This window comes from Anser cygnoides, chromosome 6, assembly GCF_040182565.1.
Source record: "Anser cygnoides isolate HZ-2024a breed goose chromosome 6, Taihu_goose_T2T_genome, whole genome shotgun sequence".
NCBI classification, from domain to species: domain Eukaryota; kingdom Metazoa; phylum Chordata; class Aves; order Anseriformes; family Anatidae; genus Anser; species Anser cygnoides.
The window spans coordinates 23964984-23979749 of NC_089878.1; the positions used below are offsets into that span (position 1 = coordinate 23964984).

The following is a 14766-nucleotide window of genomic DNA, read 5'->3' on the forward strand; positions in this document are numbered from 1 at the left end:
CCAGTCCAGGTTACTTAAAATTAAACCTGGGCATGAGAAGTTGAATATGTATACATATGTATCTATTAACACATTATATAAAGTACATTGGCATTCATAAGCTGTCCTTGAAATAAAATAATTATTTTATCTGTAGGACACATTAGAGCCTATTGACTTAAGCAAATGTTTAGAAGAGGGATAGAAATCTTTACTGCTGTCAAGTGTACACGCTCAGCATACAACAGTGCAAAAGGTGAGGGGAAAACATACAAAGTTGGCCAAGCTTAAATGAATAGCCTGACTGAGCTGTGATCCATGACCTTCAGTAGCTGCCACGGGCTTTCATGGATGATTTCTGATGAACACAGCCCAGAGTAATTACATTCTTGTAGATTACTTGTTCCTGCGATCATAATTATAGCTACTCTGTCATTCAAGGATTAATTACTGTATAACTAGCAGTTTTTTCTTTTATCATATGAAACCTGAAAGCAAATATAAATATAATAATGTCATTGTGATCAGTGGGGACATTGAAAAAACATGTGATTATATGTCCAAAAGTAGGCAGAAGTTACATAGTAAATACTGTCCTTGAGGGAAACATCTATATCTAATTCTAATGTTCAGTATTTGGGCTATGAATATAAAGGATTGCATCTGTTCTTAATAACCTGCTGATTTGTTTCAGGTAATTGCAAAAGAAAGTATCACAACAACAGCAAGTTGGATATGTAGGTAATCCATAAAAACTAAACAAAACAGAACTTTCAGGTCTTACTAGGCATTTTTTCAGCCTCTCATTGCCATCTCAGATGGGTTCTTCCACCTTCTCTTTCATGTCATTTTAAAGACAAAAATAGAATTCCCTAGGAACAGAGAATGATTATTATTATTATATTTGCTCAGCACTTAAACAGGTATTTAAACAGCTGCCAAGATCCTTGGTAAAACTGGCTGGTGCCTTACTATTAGAAAGCAAGTTTTTAAAACTGGGCTAGATGTCAGAAATCTTTGGTGGACCTGGATGCCTCATTACTGCTGTAGGCTAAAAAGCATTTCTAGTCTTTTTATTATCTTGGGTATGTATAAAACAGTTAATCTCTAATCCCATTTAACAAGTCACTATTCATTTCACCAGAGGTCCAGACAACAATTTTTCCCTTTTATGACCCTAATTCTGTATGATGTGGCAGTATTGACTTAAGCAGAATTACTCTCAATTCACGGAGTTTTCTAGAAAGAAAGAGTATAGTCAGGTCCATTAGAAATCACTAGAAAGGGGAGAATATTCCAAGCTTTAAATTTGTTGATTCACTGTACTGAAGTGTTTTAGAACCACTGGGTTACAGGGAAGTCTATTGTGTGCTTACTGTTTTAGGCATTATTCTGCCTAAAACACGTTTGCTAAAAATACTGTTAGTAAAGAAGTATACATCTACACTTTTATATATATAATAAATATATATTAAAAACAGGCTGCTGTTTAAGAAAAGAATCAGAAAAAATAATGTCAAGAAAATCATATAAGTATCTCCCATCTAAAAGTAGCCTGAAAAAGGCTACATGAACATAGGCTAGACAAAATGTTGAATGGTGCTTGTTAGAATCTGACTCACATATCAAACCCAGAAGTGGGGGAGAAGAGGGATACTTATCCATAGGAATTTGAGAGTTCCAGAGAGATTCTTATAAGGTTAAGGTCCCCTGAAGAAGGTAGATACCTTTCCTGTTCATTGATGGCAAAAAAAAAAAAAAAAAAAAAAAAACCAGCCCTATCCTTTTCTTTGATTTCACTGAATCAGTCTCACAAGAATTTAGTTAATAGAAATAGAAGTAAAATTATGATCATTAAATATCGAATCTTTCAATTTTTCAAAAATTTTCTACCATTGAAGAATATCATAAAATCCCAAGTATCTCATCAACTTTGATTAACATAGGAAACAGCGACTGTGGAGAGATATTATAATATACCATAGAGAGTAAAAAGGAAGGTAAAACTAAACCATTTGGCTAGTAGATGTTAATCAGGCAGCAGATGTTAAAAATGTCTTTTAACCACTATACAAAGAACTGATTGCCAATTTATTCTTCTTTATCTAGAGATTTAAAAGACTGAAAACTGAAAAAGAAGTAAAATTTTATTATTGACAGTACTGATTACAAAATCGGAAGTAATATTTTTTTTGGACTAGAAGTACCTAATCTCATTTTTTCTTTTCCTTACATTTCCTCATATAAAGTATTTTGACTTGAAGTAGATGTGTGGTTTGGCAGCTGTTGTCAAATATTACTGTAACATTACTGTCCTCTCCAAGGCCTTTTCACATAGGAAAAGCAGACAATATTATAGCCTCCACTGCCAGATTAACATATCCCATGATCTGTCTCAAATGAGAACTATTTCAGGAGGACTTTAATGATGTATATGTGCTTGGATTCATAAATTGATAACATTTCCTATAACCACAAATGTCCACTTTCTCATGACATAAATACATGCTTTTTTTTTTAAGCTAAGTAGCTATGTTCTACTAACTGATTTTAATTGGCTTGTCTGAAATTCACCCAATGAAGTGTATGCATCCAACCAGCAGCAGCTATAAGTCTATAAATATTAATATAAAGCATATTATTGGTAATTTCTATCTTCCTTTTCCATTTTTGCTTTCACAGTTTCTTTGACTGTGAAATGTTCACTAGAAGACCAACCAAGAGACCAACATGCAAAAGACAGTCCTGAAGTTAATCAGTTCTAAAGCAAGTGACACAAGTGAGATGTTGATCCCAGAAGGTGCTCAATGACAGAAGCTGAGTGCTATGTTGGTTCTTCAGAAGAACTGATGTTTTGAATAAATTGCTCCATTATGACTATTTAGTCTTTTAAAGATGTATATTCAAATCATTTTGAGACTCATACTTATTGCTTATTTGTCCAGGCTTCCACCTCCTTTGGGTGTTGGTTAGTGCCCACACCTCCACTGCCTACCACAGGAACTGAATCAGAATTAAGTTAGTTTATTGTCCTTTTTCAGTATTCATCAAGAACAATGTTGTAATTTTTTACTGTAAGATGAGGGAAGGCCAATTAAAACTATAGAAGGCAGACAGTGCTCAATTGTTCCAGGTAATAAGATACGCCTAACACTTGCCATCTGCACTGTGATTGTACTACTCACTATCAAATTACGTTTCATATAATAAAATTAAAACAAAATTAAATCAAACTCCTTGTGTATTCTCTCTATAGCAGTTATTCAAATTAGCCTGCTCACGTGACTACTGGAAAGGAAAATATGTCAGTGCTGAGGACAGGGAGACTCAAAAAAAGAGGAAGATGGAAATCTGGTAGGCAAGCAGCGATGCCATGAACCTCCACCTCTGAGAAGGATCAACAAAGTTCCTAAGTTATACTAGCACAAGGGAGCTGAGGAAGAAATAAAGGTCTTATTCCCTGAATGTAAGAAAAGTATTATAGATCTGAAAATATTTTATGGCAGATGAATGAATAACCCTGTAAAACTTCTAGCTCTCATTAGTGAAAAGCAGTACTGAGACAGAGGGGCTCTGAGATCCAGGAGAAATGTGTTTGCCGTCTGGATAGTCAAAAAGAGTACAAAAAATACAAGGAAAGGCTGTGGTTTTACATTTACTGTTTAGTCTGAAAAGGTTTCAGTTGTCACAGACTGGTATCTTGCTAGCATACATGTATATGACAGCCTTCTAAAGTGTTAATCAATAAAGCATTGCTTATGGACCATCTCAAGCCTCAGAAATTATATTCATATCATACCATTGATAATAGAAAGCTCAAGAACTTTGGTTAATCGTAGAAATGGATCCATGTGTTTCAGGGAGCCATGTGATGCCACCACATAGATATAGGCAGAAAGCTCAAGTAGCACTATTTATATCTCATCTGCACACCATGAATAATCTGAAATCCAGTCCTAGGTATATCGGGGGGGAATGAAAAAATCATAGGAACATATAAGATTGCAGTTTTGAAAGAACCTCAGGAAGCATTTAGTGTAACTTGCTGCTCAAAGCAGTGTCAGTGATGAGGTGTGAAACCAAGTTGTTTAGAGCTTGATCCTGTCTGATCTTGAGAACTTCTGAGGAAGAGGACTAAACAGTCTCTCTGGGCAATCATCATATCTATGTGACAGTAGCAGAGAAAGGACTATGGCACCACTAAATGGGATTACATTTTTGTCCTAAACTGAAGATATATTTTGCATGTGTGAGCCCCAAAGGATGTATATACCTAGACTGGGAACTTTGACATGGTCTGAAAAAAATCAATGTTAACTTTTGAGTGAATCACAGCAGTCTTGAGCTTTCAGGTTGGACTGCAGTGGAATCATAACTATTTGAGCTGATTATAATTTCTTCCTCAGAAGAGCATCCTGATTACAAATATCAACTTCCCAAAATTCCCCAGTAAGAAAGATCAGGTTTTACTAAGAAAAATTCAAATTCACTTTCCTGACAATATTGAGTACAACTTCATGTTTTTCTTTTTTATTTCATGTTTCAGTTCCTTTGGGACTGAAGGGAAAAAAAAACACAACAACAACAAACAATGAGATCAATGTTTTCAGCAGTAGAGTTTCATATGTGAATCTGCCCCTGGATCTGCAAGGATCTGGAATTTGTGAGAGTCTACAGGCTAGTTTGGATAGATATAAAAAACTATGGGTTAATTGTGGGTTGTTTTTTGTTGTTGTTTTCCAGCACCACCAGGAGCTGTGAAACTAGGCTTTCAAGAACACATTTACCAAGCTAAAGCATAGCTTTTGAGTTACAGCTTTGGGTGCTACAGAACAAACTAAAGACCTTGTCTTTCAAAAAAACATACCACAATAGTTGGATATTATACAATGAAAATAAGTAGTATAGAAATAGTAAAAATCATCATAATCATCAATAGAATGAGTATCTCTAATGTGATCCAATATGCACCTGCCTTAAATAACTTGAAAAGCAATGATAAATAGAAAATCTGCAAAATAATTACAGGAATGTGTATGATGAGTTCAAGAACAAAAATTTTTATTTCTGAATGTATTTGGGGATATAGTACTGTTTTTAGTACTCTTTCAAAGCAGAAATATTGACTGTCATTATTCATCCTGCCAAACAACTTGCACTGGACGGTAGACAAGTACTGGAAAATCCAGAAGGAGGAGCATGACAGTATATATCTTAATTGTATTGCAATGAAGTAGACATAATGGCAAAGAGAGGAAATCTAGGAGAGATTATTTTAATAAAATACATCTTAGGCAGCAAACGACCCTTTCAAAAAAGCAAGATATGTCATTTGAGTATCTCTCTCTGCCATTATAGATTATGAGCAAAACTCTCATTTGCCAAGTACCTGCAGTTCATATTGGCTTCCGTAGTATTACTGAATACAGTCCTTAGCATTGATGAAAAACCTAGCCATTCATTTGCAGCTGCATCAATATAGTTCTGGAGATGCTAGCTTCAGACAGGCACCTGGGTTTGAAAACATGGCCTACATCACATGTATTTTATCTGCAGAGACAGCAGATCAGCTCATATGCTACAGTTGTGACAGAAATTGCTCTTTCAGGATACGGATGTCTCTTCAAATGAATTAGACAAACACGGATTTCTGTAATAAAATTGGCTGTGATCTCACGCTATGATATTATGAAAGAAAAGTGGGAATACTGGAAGAAAAATGTGTGACCTGGATATATGCAGACTACTGTTGACAGCAATTTGAACAACAGCACTGATAACTACAGTGTCAGGAATAATTAGTTTTATCTGATTCTGGACTCTGTATAACTGCAGAGAAATATGATTACTGTGAGAATAATACTGAAAAAAAAATCAAAAGTGGAAAAATACAGTTGTAGCAAGAAAACATATATGCCAGGTGGAGAAAGCTTCGCCTACAGAACTGTTAGAATATGCTAATAATAAAATTGTTAATGACTAAGTGAGCACAGTGTAGAAACTGCAGTTACCTTATTTAGATGAAGTGACCGTGTAAAGTATGTTAACAGAATGCAGAAAGAGCAAAGAAGGTATAGAAAACTAAAAATGAAAAAGCATACTCTGCTTGTCTGGGTTTTCTGATTAACATAGACACACAATGTACTACTACTAAGATATTTCGGAGAAAAAAAAATAACCTTCATCAAGTGAGTATGGAGACATTGACACTAAAAACTCACACTACTTTTTTTTTTTTTTTCCCTCTTCTCAGTTAAATTGGAATTTATTTCCTATGCTGAGTTCTGGGACACCATATCCAAAATCGTTGAGTTCACAGTTCGAGGAGGAAGGGTACAAAATCTATGCAAAATTACAACATATCAGCACAAGGAAGGGAAGTAAAACAAAATCCATATTTATCTATTAAAATGAAAAATCTACAAGGATAATCTGTACTGTCATAACAGTGGTGCCCAAATAAGAACACTTTATATGCTTCAAAACTGCACATTATTGATTTTAAAATGAACCTGTAATAGGAAGAAATTTATGTGTGATTACTGACTGAAAACACATCTAGTCTGATATCGTCCAAAGGAGGTAAAAGGCCTCACTGCACCTTGGTCACTCAAGAAAAATCCCAAATATGAACCACTCTCCTTCAGAGTATCTGCTGCCCTTTTCTCCCCCACAGCTGTGCCTCACTATTAGTTGCTGCAGGGCAGAGGAAAAGAGGAGCTCTGGCTACCCTACTGTTTGCTAAGCTAGCAGCATATGGAAATGCTACCAGATCAGGAATTCAGCTGCTATGGCTTGATGCTAGGAAAAAGGCTGAGGAATAGAAATGAGCTTCTTCATCTTGTGACCTCTCTGAAGTTAACCTTGCCCATAGAGATGTACCATTTTTACACAGAGCTGGTTAGGAAGAGCGAGTCTGTTCTGTGAGTGATTTTGATAATGTATGTTTTTATTTATGATTGCATAGAAACACAGTTTGAAAATTCTCTGTGAAGAGAAATTCTGCCTGCACAGAACGTGCTGGAGCTACATGCCCAGAAGATCGTAGCTCAGGCTAGCTCACCTCCTGGTTTTCTCTGAGGACACAAACCCTGTGTGCCTGCTGCAGTTGAAGTAGGAGCAATTTCAGTAAAACCATAAAGCCTGCAAGCTCAGGAAGCTCTACACCACTTCTGTACTTTTCACCAGCATTAGGTTGAGAGCCAGGAATCACGTTAAGCCAGCTCCAAATACAAGGTGCATGCACCTTTCATTATTATTGATAAAAAGACAGAATATGCAGACAAAAGAAATCCAAACTACAGTTTATCCAAGGGAGAAGCTAAGAAAGGAAGGAATTTCACCTGACAAATGACAGTCTTATCACCCAATGTGTGAATACGCTGTAGACAAGGTAGGGGGAACTCAGGTACAAAGATAAGTAGTTTTAGAAATAGATGGGTCTAGTTAAATAAATAACATACAGTAAATGATTTACCCTTTTCATACTCTAGCAATGAATGCATACAGATCAGAATTTGTTCCTTCTCCCAGTTCACTCCATTTTTGTTAAGCATACATTTCTGAAGAAACCAAACTTAAGCTGTGATCTAGTTATGATTGTTCTTACATGAACTATTATTCCAAAATATTATGCCTGAATTTCTGTTATGATTACAGAAAATGCACATATTTACCTTCAATTACACTTCCCTTGGTACAGAATAATTATTCACAAAAATACAGAGCAGGGTTCTGCTTTTGTATGCTGCTGTAATTTCAGTATGTATGAGGAAAAGAATAAATTAATAAAAGTACGTTTTATGTCTTACCTAGTTATTACCAGTGTTCTGTCTGGAATGACAGCTGCCAGAATGACAGACACAGACAGCAATATAATACAACTAGAAAATCTTCAAGAGGCACAGAACATGCTGGGGTCATTTCTGTCATTCTTAATTGGCCAGAGAGGGTCAGCAAGGAGTAATTGGAGGCACCCATTATTGGGCAAGAACCCAGGGAATCAGATGAGCATCTAAATAATGTAAACTCCCAAAGCAAGAGAACACACCAAAACCGTGGCTTAATATGAGGGAATGAAACCCTGTGGTGAGACAGAGAGATATTGAAAGAGTCTCTCAGAGGAAGAAGTGGAAGCCTCATTGCTTGAATAATTTAAATCCTAAATGAATAATACAAACGCAAATATACTGAAGGGAACAATCCACTGGCAGGACATAAAGTAGATGGATATATTGATGCTTTTTGTAATTCTGTTTTCATGACCTGTACATACTACTTCCAAAACAATCTTAAGTCATGAGGTTTTGAATCCCTAGGCATTCCAACATAGCATGTAATAAGAGTAACATATACTTTAGAATAACAGACTTAACTTTTCACAAATCCTTCCAGAGAAGGTTACCTGCTATCTTAGTTTCTTGCCATGTGACATTACCTTTATCAGCCTAAAAGATTAAGCTCTCAGAAGTTCTGCAATTAAAGATTTTGCATTTATAATTCATATTCTTGTCATCAAGTTACAGTCCCTCAGAGAGGGAATTCCATGTAAAACATATTATACATTGAACAAAATCCTAAATAACTTTTTTTTTTTGAGGAGGAAAGGAGGCAGGGGAACAGAACGCATGACTACCGAGGGTCAGCTGGCTGCAAATTTAACAAGAAGCTTGTAACCACTTTTTAGAGCATAATATGGTACGGACACTTCTTTTGTCATTTTGCAATACTAAATACTTTATATCTTTTCTCCCATTGAAACATCTGAAGTCCTGAATACTAATGAGAACCATACACAGACATGGCAAAGAAGTAAACCTTTAGGCCAAAGAGAAATTACATTCATGCAATCTCATTAACATCAATGGTCTTGCTAGAAATAAGAGCTTTTTTCAGAGAACAACAAAAGTGAAATATAAAATAATCATATTCAAACATAACTCAAGGTGAATTTTGCATCAATAATGAAGTATTTCTATTTCACTATGTATGCAGCTGTGTAAGCTACATGGCTGTAGAATTACGAAAGACTTACTAGTCCTGAAGTATCAGCACAGTGCAAGTAAAGAAAAACTACTCATAGAAGGAGCCAGCTCTAGCAGCAGAAACTGCTGCCACATACACCCTAAAATCTTCTTCACAGCACCAGCAGAGATTTGCTGTTTTGCTGCTAATGATTTTCAAACAGCTGATTTCTATCTTCTCAAACAGAGGTAATTTGGCAGCCTGTTGTCCCAGGTAACTGCACACTTTACCTGTAGGCCTAAATCCCAGCCAGCCATAACCTAATTGATTATCATTATTACCATTAGGGATTAAAATAAAATCTAGAGCTCTAGAGCTATATTTTGAAACTTTAGAGAGAAGAGAAGAGAGAGAAGAGAAGAGAAGAGAAGAGAAGAGAAGAGAAGAGAAGAGAAGAGAAGAGAAGAGAAGAGAAGAGAAGAGAAGAGAAGAGAAGAGAAGAGAAGATGTTCATTAAGAGACATAAATCTTTCAAGGAACCACAAAGGCCATCTTAGCACAAAATGGAATTCAAATAAAGTTTCATTATTTCATTTGACAGCCCTGAAGACACTCACAGTTTTGTTTAAAATTGGAGGCATAGATGGATGAATAAATGACAGGGCATACATGATATAGACTGCAAAAGTAACACACATATCAAAGCAACACAGATATCTCATGCTAGCTGGAACAATGAAACACATGCACACATATGAAATAACCAAAACCTAAATAAAACAAAATAAAAACTATCAAGACTTAACTGTATACTGCTCCAGTGCATTTATTCAAATGGGATTGCACTAATAAACTTCTGTCTACAGCGGGCAAACTGTAGAATCAGGGCAACAATGAAATGGAAAACAAGACTTTGAGAAGGAACAACATAGAGCTAAAGATTATTTGAGCTGGAAAAAAAAAAAAAAAGAAGGAAGGAATTTCTCTTAGGGAGTCAATCTCTTGCAGCATCAAAGAGATAAAGCCATAGTCAAGGATGATAAGAACGCTGGACTAAAACTGAATGACTGCTTTTTATATTTTTTCACCAAAATGAATGGGAAATATGATTAGAGACGTTTCCACAGAGATATCTTTTCCTCATGATAAGAGATTTAATTGCTAACTGCTAAAATGTCAAAATAGTTCAATAAGACATCTCCAGTCATATATCCCTCTGAATTCTCCTAAGAAACTTGAAAGAGAAGTACTTAACGTGTCAGAAAAACCACTGAAATCTCATGAAATTGAAATTTCAAAATCAGCTTCAATCCTTGGGGCCAGGAAATGCCATATATAATTTTGCTGCAGAGCAGCAGTGTTCACTGGGGAACTATCGCTGGGCTGTGGCGAGGGCGGTGCCATGAGGGGCAGTGCCACAAGGGGGCAGAGAATGAGGGGATCAGTCGCACTAGATGCATTTTAGCTCAGGAGAGACCCTCCATTGGCATTTTGGTCCCTTGCAGAGCTGGCAACCGTACAACTTTATAGATAAAACATATATCTCCATGGCATTCTCCATTTCTTTCATCACACTAGAGAGGCACGTTTATGATGAATTCAAACTTTGTCACTTACATGCATATTTTCCCACTCACATGCAAATCCTTTCAAATGATCACTTTTCTCTCTGTGTTACTAAATTGTCCAGTTTTAATACATTTTCATCTTGCACTTCTCTCACTGTTGGCTTGTTACAGAAAATTATAAAAGGTTATGCACAATGAGTATTAAACACTCCAGGAGTAACAGAGCATCTATGAGACTGCAGGGGTGTAAATCACTGGGATGAAAGATTTTCTGATGCCACCTATTGCTTATGCAGTTATTACATGCCATCATTCTTGTGAATTCCTCCCCTGACAAAAAACACGTCTCAGATCTTGTATTTCAGCAGCAGTCATCTTGTTTTGGCTGGGGTTATCTTGAGCAGTTCCTAAACCAACAAAGGGAAGTGGGAGGGGGAAATAATTGTGGACTCTGATTGATGTACATTCACCTAATCAACATCAAACTTCTAGTAAATATCAGGAGGCAGAATAGAAAAGGACTTCTGGAGTCATGGAATCTTAGTTTCTGCTATTTCAGGCAAATATAGTCTGATGCTCAAACAACATGAAAAGATGGCGCTTCAGTGAGATTTGTATTCTTGATTTTATTTTGTGGGTTTTTTTTGTTTGTTGTGTTGTGTGGTTTTTTGTTTGTTTGTTTTTTAATTTATGTATTTTTGTGCCAGCCAGGCACCTAAAGGACTCTGGACTCTAGTAGCCTGTAGGGTTCCTCAGTCAACCTAATTTGCTATTAACTGTTGAATACTGCAATCAAACATTGATTGTTTGGTACAGGTTTCAATTGTATTGTGCTTATTCTCTGTTGCTGTTTTAGAAACACCAAAGTACGATTTCTTTATGTAAAAATCAGAATTAATTCACTCCTGACAATTAAAATTTGACAAGATGTTAGGTATTATATACAATGTTAAAATAAAAATGCTCCTCTCACTTTATGTCCCCAAGTTCAGCTGCTGTCTTTGGGACCTTCAATACATTTTCAGAGCAATATATGGGTGTTCTTGGTCAAAATAAACAGCTGAAAGAGAAAAAATCAACCTGCAGCCTCATCCACAGTTCACTACATGAAGAGTGAGTAAAAATATCCTCAGAATTTCACTCTCTAGCATTCATCAGAAAGTCACAAAGATGTTACAGTTCTCCAAATAGCGTGACTACAAAGAATATATATGGCTGTTATTCCTTTGATTCAGACATCTGAGTATACAGATTAAAACATTTCAACATTTGCTTCTGTAAATGAGTAACACTCACTTCCTAAGATTGATTATGTACCTGATTACATACCACTTAATCTAGCTGAAGCTTTGTAATTAGTATACAGCCAATTACTATGCAGCCTTCTAAATACAATTTATGTGTATATAAGTGGTATTTTCAGACATTATTTACAGTTGTGTAAATCTAGAATGATTCCTCTGAGATTAAATGAAATTAGTCAAGAAATGTACCCACATACTCAACAGACTGTGTCCCTCCCCTGATAAATATAGAGGAAGACACGCGGTAACAGTGAAACAAAGGCCACACCTGAGAAAAACCCACGGGAATAAGGAAACACCTGTTTGTCTTGTGGGAGAACAGGTGGGAGGCAGTGGTTTGCCGGCTCAATATCCTGCGCTTGATATTACAAAGAACAGGGAGCAGGTGCCCCTCTGTTGTTTTTTTTTAACTCCCTTTCCCTGTCAGTTTATTAAGAAGCCGCCGCTGCTCTGTGCTCCCCTGGAGATGCCTTTCCAGCACCGCATGGCTGCCCCCAGCTCCCTCCCCGTATCACCTCGCCGGCCTCCCCCGTGCTGAGCGCGCCCCGTTTCCACCTGCTGGGTAGAGCGGGAAGCCCTAATACAACCCCAAAACAGCACGCTCTGCCCTATGGGCCGGTACAGGCCGAGCCGAGCCAGGCCGGGGGCGGTACCCAGGCGCTCCCTTGGCCCGGCCGCGGGCGGCGGCGCCTCGGTGCGGGGCGGGTTCAGCACCGCGGCCAGCTCCGGGCCGGCCCCGGGACCCCGGCCCCGGGAGGCAGCCTCCCAGCGGCCGGGCAGCGGCGCCCCCCCCGCGCCGAGGGTTCCCCCTGTTTCGACAGGAGGGGTGTGTGTGTGGGGGGGGGGGAAGCCCCCGCCTAGGTCGCGCTGCGGAATGGGAAGGGACGGGCATTAGGGCGGGGAAGGATGCCGAGGGCGCCGGTGGTCCCTTGGTCCCTCTCCTCTCCCCCATCGCTCCAAACCGACCCCCACCACCGCCCCCCCAACGCACACACACTCCCCAGCCGCAGACGGGGCGTGCACCAGGCTGCTTCCCCCGGGCCCTGGCAGCGCCTGGGGCCGCTCTCGGGAGCCGTGCAGGGGCCGGCGGGGCGGGGAAGCAGGGGGCGGCCGGAGGCAGCGGGCACCCCCCCTCCGCCCCCGCCGCCAGCGCCCCGGGTCCCCGCTGCCCCCCCTGCAGCTGCGGCGGAGCGGGGCTGAGGCGCGCCGCGGCCGTGCCGGGGTGTAGCTCGTTCCCGATGCCGCCGTTTGTCGCCGAGTTTTGAAGAGATTTATTGGCTGGCTCTTGCTAAGCCACGCTTGAGTAATCCGAGCTGCTGCGCGCCGTGGTGAAGCCCGGAGGGGGGGAACGTCACTCCCTCTGGCAGCGGAGCAACATTAGTCTTCCAGCCCTCCAACCACCGCTACAGCGTCGGAAACTACCGGGTCACAGCCATTTGCTTTGGAAAATTGGCGATGTTTGGTGCTAGAGATCGATTACCCTTGTAATCTTCCCCCCCCTCCTCCTGCTTACCCCACCCCTACCCGCCCAGACAATAGCGTCCGAGGTCCTCCAGGAAAAAAATAGAAAAGAAAGCGAGGAAAGAAAGAAAGAAAAAAGAAAGAAACTGGGGGATGGATCTGACTCCGATAGGAAAAGCGTGTGTCTAGAAGTGGTGCTAATGGGAAGAGATTTCCGAGCTCCAGAGGACGATGATTTGTCACAAAGGGTAGCTGGCTCGGTGCTTTGGGCTGGAGCCGTGTAGGAGATCCCTGGAGAAGTCATTGTGCACAGAAAGCCGAAGATCTGTACAAACATGCCTGTTCGCAGAGGTCATGTGGCACCACAAAATACATTTTTGGGCACAATCATACGAAAATTTGAAGGGCAAAGTAAGTTCTCTCTTTCTATCTATTTTGCTACAGTAGTTTGTTTGATTCTGCTTATGACTAAATGGACAGCAGCTCCGGACTATTTTAAGTTTGTAGCTTGGGAAGAAAACCCCAGAGGTGAGGAGGGGATCCCTCGCAGGAGTAACGTTGTTTTTGATCTAGAATGCAGATTACCGACTTGAATTATTGAGCTTTTCATTTTTCTTCCCCTATTTCAATGAACAGTTTTTATCTTTAACTGTATCCATGTTGTATAGCTACAGAAGTTATATTTCTTACCTTCTAAACCAGTGAGATGTCTCTGAAACACAGTGTAAAATTTTGTTGTCCGTATGGTGGCTAAGAAAATCGGGTAGATTTATTATAGTTGTTATTGTTATTAATTATCATTGTCTTTTCAAAATAAAGCATAACAGGCAGACTTTGATTTAAAGGAACCAAATAATATGCAGAGGAGCTATTAAACAGAAAATATTCTTACCTTGTCATCGTGACTGCATTTTAATGTATCTGTCAAATATTTCTGCTTTGTTTATGGAAGCCTAAAATATCTATCAAACCAGTGCAAATGCATCCTCAGGGAGAGTCTCTGAGGTCTTTTCCAATGCAGCAGTTTTACTACCTGTCGAGGAGGCTGAGAAGCTGAGGTGTTTTTCCTGGATGAACTCTGGTTTACTGTTAACGGTAGGAAGGAACACTTGATGCTTAAAATGAATTTCATTTAGAAACAGTAGTTTTGATATATGTACATTTATTTAAATATTTAGCATATTTTTAGTATCAGTTCAGTGCAAACTCTTAGAGCTAGCTCCAGTTTATATACTTCCTTATACCTAGACATACGTTACCAATTTAATATTTGTTATTTGAGAATAATATAAAGACTGTAGTCCTGACTTAACCAAATGCCAAGTCAGTGTTGCTACTTGAGTAGAGTTTTTATGTTGTTTTTACGTCGAGAATATAAAACCCTACTTTTTAAATAGTCAAGTGATAGTGAACATTCAGCATGATTGAAAGATATAGAAAACAGCAAGAATGAAATCTGTATTTTTCTCTCCAAATATTGCACTGTGCTC

General features: G+C 38.8%; 1 protein-coding gene and 1 long non-coding RNA gene across 12 annotated transcripts in view; one reads left to right on the top strand and one right to left on the bottom strand.

The window, feature by feature from the left end:
* The window catches only part of LOC106029940 (uncharacterized), a 338557-nt gene that overhangs the window by 176405 nt on the left and 147386 nt on the right, over nt 1-14766 (bottom strand). The window lies entirely within an intron of this gene.
* Nucleotides 13171-14766, top strand: part of KCNH7 (potassium voltage-gated channel subfamily H member 7) — a 221402-nt gene continuing 219806 nt past the window's right edge. For all 9 annotated transcript variants that reach the window (XM_066999812.1, XM_066999811.1, XM_013171336.3 and 6 more), the window contains exon 1: nt 13171-13687. In XM_066999812.1, coding sequence (XP_066855913.1) covers nt 13612-13687 — 76 coding nt within the window. In that variant the 5' untranslated portion in view covers nt 13171-13611. The remainder of the gene's footprint in view (nt 13688-14766) is intronic.